The 8,798-nt window shown below is 39.9% G+C and overlaps 1 protein-coding gene and 1 pseudogene across 1 annotated transcript; both read left to right on the forward strand.

The window, feature by feature from the left end:
• The first annotated feature begins 309 nt into the window (after positions 1-309).
• On the forward strand, positions 310-1,376 carry LOC122654251 (cytosolic sulfotransferase 5-like). Its single transcript, XM_043848250.1, has one exon. It carries the CDS (start codon positions 329-331, stop codon positions 1,361-1,363), a length of 1,035 nt encoding a protein of 344 aa, XP_043704185.1. The 5' UTR covers positions 310-328; the 3' UTR covers positions 1,364-1,376.
• Positions 1,377-4,267: 2,891 nt separating this feature from the next.
• LOC122654250 lies at positions 4,268-8,240 on the forward strand (annotated as a pseudogene).
• The last annotated feature ends 558 nt before the right edge of the window (positions 8,241-8,798 follow it).

Genomic DNA, 8,798 nt, shown 5'->3' on the forward strand with positions numbered 1-8,798 from the left:
ATGACTGCCTTACCCCCGCTCGGGCAAGGCGCTCTGGCAGGGGTAAGGCGGTTATTGTGCCGCGCCTTGTGTGTGCGCTGCTATGGCCGCTACGGGCAGGCAGGCCGTAGACGATCTGGATTGGATAAATAATACACAATCTTAATAATATCCTTAATTCAGGTCTGATTTGTTAAAGATCTTGAAGAGGTCCAGCTAGGAAACACGTTTAGTGGGAGTTGTTACTACCCACCATCGAAACTGGCTTATAAAACCTCCCTCCAAACGGGCTATCCTTAAACTCACTTGACCTTAATTCTTTCATCTTCTCTTCTTACTTTTCTCAGTCATGGCTCACAATGCTCCTTACAAAATATGTTTTGTACCCAAAAGCAGAGAAGAAGAGGAAGAAGATGAGAAAATCTATAAGTCATATGAGGAGATTATTTCAAAACTTCCCACAGTAGAAGGTTGGTCAGGTAAACCAGTCTACCAATACCAAGGCTTTTGGTACAATTCTGATCTTGTTGGTGTTGGACCCTTAGCAGTTCAAAATCACTTCACTTCAAAACCCACTGACATTCTTCTTGCTAGCACTCCAAAATGTGGTTCAACTTGGCTTAAATCTCTAGCCTTTGCTGTCATGAATCGAAAAACCCATCTTCCTTCAACTCACCAACACCCTTTGCTTACATTCAATTCCCATGATCTAGTTCCAGTTTTGGAGATAAGGTTATATAACAACAATCTCAATGGTAACCAAATTCCGAACCTCGAAATCCTTCCATCTCCTAGATTGTTTGGTACACACATGCCTTACACATCCCTACCACAATCTATAACACATTCAGATCATGCGCGAATTGTTTATATTTGTCGAAACACGAAAGATAATCTAGTTTCATGGTGGCATTTTGTTAATAAGATTAGGTCTAATATTTCATTAGAGCCTATAAAACTAGAAGAAGCTTTCCAATGGTTTTGTAAAGGAATGTCTGTATTTGGGCCATTTTGGGATCATGTGTTAGGGTATTGGAAAGGAAGCTTAGAAAGGCCTAGAAATGTGCTTTTTCTCAAGTATGATGAGATGTTGGCTGAACCAGTTCTTCATTTGAAAAAAATGGCAGATTTTATGGGGTGTCCTTTCTCTTTAATGGAAGAGAAAGAAGGTTTGGTTGATCAAATAATAAAGTTGTGTAGTTTTGAAAGTTTAAGTAATTTGGAAGTGAATAAAGGTGGAACAAGTCATCTTGGTCTTACTTACAATGCTTATTTCAGGCAAGGTAAAGTTGGAGATTCAGCAAATTACTTAACACCTGAGATGATAGAGCAGCTTGACCACATCACAGAACAAAAATTGCATGGTTCGGGCTTGACACTCTAAAATATTTACTATTGTTGCAGGTTGCTCTGTTTGGTTTGTGAGAATTTAGATTAAGAGGTTTGTTTCCACACGTTCTTCTGAATAAATCTACATTTTACCAAAAAAAAGAGACATTGCTAAAGAGAAGTGGTTAATTATTTTCAAGCCTACTTTATGGAAAAAGCACATTTCTTGGTCACGTGTAGCCTGCCCAGACAAAGCCCCCTTGAAAATGATTGCCCTACCCCTCTACAAAATGAAAAATCAACCCTTGTTGATGCCCCTATGCATTCCCTCATTGGTCGCATGCTGGTACAAGCCACACAATTGGGAAGTGTTTCTACTTTTAATACTTCCAACTTCTGATATGAAGATCTAAAAGGACCCAAACAAAATCTTACTATAGGAGTATATGATATTTTCCTTATTTCTAAGAGGGGAAAAGGTTCTTTTTTGCCGCTTGGGGGAGGGCATGCTAGCACCCTCTCTCTCTCTCTCTTTTCCTCACATTAAATGACTTTGTTGTCCTCTTATGTATGAAACCATTTAGTTGCATTTTATTAGTGCACTCATATATACTGCTTCCTCAGAGAATTTTCTCCCTTTAAATAAAATTAAAGGAGAGGGTTTTCCACGCTATAAGAGATAATAATCTTTGTAATAAACTTAAGGGAGAGGGTTTCCCACGCCTATGGAGACTCTCCCATGCCACACCAATAGTGGCATAGAGATCGATTTTGTCAGTGCGGGCCTATATGGTTAAGAAGGAGAGGACATGGGAAAGATCCCACGCTGATCACTCTGTGTGTGTGTATGTGTAGAGAGAGAGAGAGAGAGAGAAAGAGAGATTTTCTAAACCGCAAGGGGGTGGTATGCTAGCACCATCTCTTTCCCTCTATCTCTCTTCTACCTCCTGCAACTCAACACCACTACGATTCGTCTCATTGTTGTCTTCCTTCTCACTACGGTTTGTTTCTCTCCTCATCATCCCTTTACAATTCCTATTAGCAAGGTATTTTGCACCTCATCACCATTGTCCTTCTCATTGCATCTCTCTCTCTCTCTCACACACACACACTCAGGCAGGTTGGCTTTCCCTCCCCCTCCGAAGACCAAGATAGCTTCCAGAAGCATCGAGCACCTTCGGGAGGTCACCAACAGTGCCTCCCCATGCTCATCATCTCCCTTTCTTCACCCTGCTTCCATTGATGGTCTTTGCCAAATACCCTCCTTTTCTCTTTCTCTCTCCCTCTCCTCCCTAGTCCCCCTCTAGTTATCCCTTCGGATGGGGCTCCTCTGTAGCGCGACATGGCATGTAGCGCACATCTGATGGCATGCAGCACACGAGCACATAGCCCAACACCCCACCTGTGTGTTGGACTATGTGCCTGAGCATGCACGGCCGCCGAATGGTCCGTTACAAGCCATGTCGTGCTACAGAGGATCCAAATCCCTATCCCTTCCTCTGGCTCTCCCACCCTCTCCCTCGGTTCTTCTTCTTCTAAAACGTTTGTTGGATTTCTTTTTTCTAAATAGCGAGATGACGATAAATGCCCATCATGCATATATATGGATCTGGTTAATCAGTCAATCCAGATCTAATCCATATTATGGCATATCGAATTAGATGAATCAAGACTGAGTAGGCTAATTCTAATCCGAATGGGCTGACTACACGGATCCGATCTCAAGTCCTCGAACCATGTTCATGGGGTAAGCTTTCAACATATAAAATATTCCTTCAAAGACATCTGTTAAGGGAGGAAATTTTAATTTGAGTTGAGTTCCTCTACACGTACATTCACCTGCATATACAGGTCAAGTGTCAACACATGTCTCTTTTGTTTTCATTAATATCATTTTTCTAGGGACATGAGACTCCGCCTTAGAAAGCGAGGTCTCGTGATCAAACCTTCGCCGTTGCATAATTTCTTGGGACCACCCGCTTGAAGCTCACTAGGGCCCGGGGGGATTTAGTCAGCCTAAAGTCGGCCGGATACCCCTCCTATCTCCAAAAAAAAATATATATATATATATATATATCCTTTTTCACCTTTAAAATTTTTATGAAGAAAATAAATACCTTCCAACTCCCTTCTTTTTCTTTTCACCTAGTTATCAACAAACTTATCATTACTTTTCATATATGAGGTCTGAAATACCGTTCACTGTTCCGAGGTACCCATCCACCGAGGTACCCATCCAAGTACAATGATAGCCACAGGAAAACTCGGTTTAAGTTAATGCATGAACAAGATTCGTAATCTTGGTATCAATTGGATCGAATCGAATCGGGATTGCTCAAACTCAGGCAATTATGACACTTTTACCCTTATTTTTTTTAACCTTTTTACCCTTGTCCGCACAGCTGGATCGGATCGAATTGATATTAGGATCGATCTCAGCCAATACAGATCCGATCTGACCAAAATCGACCGATCCAATCCGAGATTACGAACTATGCAGCACGAAGATGAAATCACGTGTTAATTATCTTAAAAAGGAGGGAACAAACATTTTGTTAAACGTGAGAGAGGGAACGTGGAAAAAAACTGCAACTCTGCAAGTATTTGAATTGAATGATTAAAATCGTTTCTATTGGATGAGACCCACTTCGAGGATAAAGATCACATAGAAGGAGAGATCGATTCTTTACAGCACTTCGCCTTGTTTCGTTGTTGTTGGGAGTATAGGAATGCTTTAACCTATTTGTATGACAAGGATTACTCATTCACGTGAAAGCTGCTTCTGGTTAGATTCAGGGCCGTGTCAGCTTCGATCGTAGAGGACGGTAGGTTATTCGACGAGCTCGGCGAAGAAAATCGCCCGCACATTTGCTGGAAACTCCCATATTTTGCTTCGGTTCTACGCGAAAAGAGTTGGAGTGAGCAAAGCTCGAGCTTCTCTGTAATCTAGTGTGGGAAGTGGTAACATTTGCAATCTGATGGCTGAAAGTGGAGCAAGATGGGTACTGAGATCGCTGGCAATGATTGGGATAAGCTTCTTTCTGGCTTCTGTGTTTGTTTCTGCAGACTGGTCGGATTATCTTACGAAAGTTGAAAATTTCTTGTGGCAGTCGGATAAATTGGGTTACCAACATGTCTGGCCTGTAAGTCTCTAAATCTCTGCTACTTCCCGATAGGAACTCGTTTTTATCTCATTTCTTGTATCGTTTGATCATATTTCCCTGTTCTATTACTGGTAAGAAGCTGAATTTGTTATTGATTTTATTGACAGGATATGAAATTTGGATGGCAAATCGTTGTGGGTTCGGTAATCGGATTCTTTGGAGCAGCGTTTGGGAGTGTAGGAGCTGTAGGTGGGGGCGGGATCTTCGTTCCCATGCTTACGCTAATTATTGGGTTTGACGCTAAATCGTCCACAGCAATATCAAAACGTAAGAGGAGACTTCTGTTCTTGATAGAAATTCTCTACTCAGTGTGTGTGTGTGTGTGTGTGTGTGTTTAATTTTTCTAAATCTATTGTACACGTTACAAATCTTTCAAATACTTGTCTTCTGGAGAAGGGTAAAAGATGAAGGGAGGATCTCAGCAGAAGTCTTGTAAATTATTGGACAATCAGGAGCTTTGCAACTAACTCAAATTCAGAGGCCTTGTCTGAATTGGATAGATATACATTTTTTTTGCCCTTGGAGAAAACTGTTTCTTTCTTCTTTTTTTGTTCAAAGTAACTGTTTCACTTTTCATGACCAAAAATCTCATGGGCCTTGCATAAAAAAGAGTAAGCACTTTTAACTTGAGATGCATCTCAAATGATTTTGTGTCTGAACTTTATGAAGTACATGATTGAATTTTGGTATCTTGGGATGTGATGTGTTTCAAATTTAAACTGTTAAGCCATTATTTGATTTTAAACATAATTTTGACTAAGATTTCTCTAACATTACTTCTAAAGACAAATGTACCACTAGAAGCAAAAACCCAGATACTTGTTTGGAAATATGAAGCTGCATTACTCTGTTAATCCACCCCGTGCGAGTACTGAGGATATGTGCTTGGCCAGGTATGATCATGGGTGCGGCTGCTTCAACTGTGTACTACAATCTTAAGCTAAGGCATCCAACTCTTGACATGCCCATCATTGACTATGATTTGGCACTGCTCTTCCAACCAATGCTCATGCTGGGGATCAGTATTGGAGTTGCTTTCAATGTGATCTTTGCTGACTGGATGGTCACCGTTCTGCTAATTGTTATCTTTCTAGGTAACCATTAATTCAATTTCAAATGTGTCCGCAATTGGCTATGGTGGCCTGTAGGCGCATCGACTAGGGCATTCTTCAAGGGTATTGAAACATGGAAAAAGGAAACTATAATGAAGGTAGTCCTTAATCACCAATTCTCATTGCAAAAATTGTTATATAATCTAATTCAACTTACTCTTCCCTTCACCAAACTTTCTTGATTTTAATTTCAGGAGGCTGCTAAGCTCTTGGAGTCAAATGGTGAGTTGGACTACTCCATCTATCATGTCAGAGAACAGGGAGGATCCCTTAAGCACTAACCTTGTTTGATTTCCTTGCAACTGAAGCATGTAAGGTTTCCTATATAATCAGAAACTGGCAATGAAGAAGTTGAATACAAGCCTCTACCTGGTGGTCCTAGCAATGCCCCTCAAAAGGAGACCAAAGGATCTGGAGAACCAGAGGTGAGTATAATGTTTTGAGCTTTAATTCCCCTCGAGCATGGACTAACTTCTCTAACCATCCCAGGCTCCTATACTTGAGAATATCTACTGGAAAGAACTTGGCCTTCTTATTTTTGTCTGGATTGCATTTCTTGCTCTTCAAATCACTAAGGTTTGCTCTTTCTGATGTCTTTCTCATTTTCAAAAAGCAACACTTGGGCCGTGCTCATGCTTTATTAATCCATCAGCTGACCAAAGCATAACCTTTGCCTTTGAACACAGAACTATACAACAACCTGTTCAATAGTGTATTGGGTTTTGAACTTATTACAGGTACTTCCTATTTCTTTGATTGGTTTCAAGTGGTCTGTGGTTTTCCCTTCATTGTTAGATACACTTGGATTGGACCTTCAGCCCCTCACTGTTGTGCTACAAGTTGCTAACTATATGATTCTATTGGCTAAAGCTGCGGAAGCACTATATTCTCTTGAACTCGGATTTGAAACATGTCTTGCAGATCTCGGTTGCTGTGGGAGTGTCCTTGTATGAGGCAGTCAACCTGTACAATGGACGGAGAGTGATTGCCTCCAGGGGAGACACAGTGAGAACTGGAAAGTGCATCAACTGATTCTCTATTGTTCATGCGGTGTACTGGCTGGCATAGTCGGTGGACTGCTCGGTCTAGGTGGAGGCTTTATTTTGGGTCCTCTTTTCTTGGAGTTAGGTGTACCTCCTCAGGTGGGTTGTGTGCATTATCCTTGAAATAAATATGATCTAATAATTCGGTTATTATTTTGTTGCTTGCATTAGTTTAGTAAGAGATGCTTCTACTTTTGCCAGCGCATACTGACTAAAATTGAAGGCAAAGTTCTCCTTCCCATCAACAAGATTTGTCATGAGTTATGGAGCATTTAACTCACTCAAGTGGTAAGGGTAAAAGCTTAGTTGAGTTGAACTGTGTGTATTGTGCTGCCTTCGTATTCCACCACTCTGTTCTTTGTGGGGGTAGCTTGGATCAAAATACAAAGTGAAAAATTGATAAAGTGCTCTAATTGATAAAGGGTATATAGAGTCCCTAGTTCTGAATTACTCACTCCACCGGTGCCATTATGCTGCCAGTCCTAAAGCCAGGTAAAGATGGGTGGATGCATCAGGGCATCAGGCTAGTAGCTGGGATTCAAAACTTTTATCTAATCTCATCATGGTTCTTGGAAATTCTTTAAATGCTAGGATGTTACTGAAATAATGGAACAGTTGCTATGACAGTAAGTTGAGTGAAATAGCGAAAGAATTATTAGTTGGCTACAATTAGTTGTGACGATGCTTAGTTGAGTTGATTGTATATGCTGTCATGCAGAGAGCCTTACTGATTGTTCTTCCATGTTTAGATGTAAAGACATTGTTTTGGACTAAACATTAAATTGTGGTCTTTTAACAGATGACCTGATTCCCATGCTTGACCTTTCTGAACTTGTATGCAGGTTTCAAGTGCTACGGCCTCCTTTGCCATGATTTTCTCCTCATCCACAGTTGTAGAATATTACATTCTTAAGCGTTTCCCAGTTCCTTATGGTTAGTGAAATGGGTTGTCATTCTCTAGATCTTGTTTCTTTTAGCTAGTCTGTTTTCTGAGAAACAGAGCAACACATTTTTGTGTGTAAACATGACATCTATTTGCATAATATTTTTGTTATTTACAATTAAAATTTATTTGACAGCTCTCTACTTTTTTGCCGTGGCAACAATTTCTGCCTTTGTTGGGCAATATGCTGTCAGAAAGATAATCTTTATCCTGGGAAGGGCGTCACTCATCATTTTCATTTTGGCTTTTATGATCTTCGTGAGCGCAATCTCACTAGGTGAGCATCAATTTGAAAAACAACTGGTCTCAATTCATTCTTTTCACTTTTGTTAATTTTTAGTTAAAAATTCCTAGCAAAATTGTTGGCTTCTTGCCTTTCACCAAGAGAACTATTTTTGAGTGCTAAAGGCTTTTTTTTTTTTTTTTTTGGTTCAATTAAACAGGTGGAGTTGGGATAGCAAATATGATTGAGAAGATTGAGAATAAGGATTACATGGGTTTTGAGAACCTCTGCGAATATTAATGCTTAGCATGGACCTTTTTCTTCCTTCCCTCGAAATTCTCTGATTTAATAATATTCATAGAAGTTATTCATATTTATAAGGCCTCAAGCCTTCTCATGCTTTAATACAAATCTTTGGATTGCTAGGATGAAAATAACTGTTGCTCATTTAATTGTATTTAAGAACCTCTAAATGGGGTATTGAAGACAAGATCAGAGAGCTAGCCAAAAAAGCTGAAAGTTTTTTAGAAGCTTAACTTAACACATGAGATTGGAGCATTAAGACTTTATTCTGTTTTGGGGTGTCAAGTTAGATGTTATGCAGCAAGTGTTGTTTTTGAGTGATCTATTCTCTAACCAACATGTTTACTTACATATGTTTTGCTTCTTACCTTTTTAGGCTTTTAAGATAATGACATTCTTTAGTCCAAGGCCCTTAATATCTATGTTGTGAAGATTGAAAGTGTTTTCTCAGAACTTCTAATTTATTACTTATTATTGCATAATTGAGTCACCCACTTTCAGCAACATCCACTCCGATGGAACTGGATGACTAAAGTATATGACCCAAACGAAATCTAATTTAGTCAATCGTCATGGCCTCTCTCTCTCTCTCTCTCTCTCTCTCTCTCTCCACAATTCCTAAGGATTGGAACGAGTGATCCTAATTTTGACTGATCTGGATTGGCTGATTCCTATACAGAAACCAGGGTTATGGTTTGCTGG

The sequence above is a fragment of the Telopea speciosissima genome, chromosome 3, assembly GCF_018873765.1.
Source record: "Telopea speciosissima isolate NSW1024214 ecotype Mountain lineage chromosome 3, Tspe_v1, whole genome shotgun sequence".
NCBI lineage: Eukaryota > Viridiplantae > Streptophyta > Magnoliopsida > Proteales > Proteaceae > Telopea > Telopea speciosissima.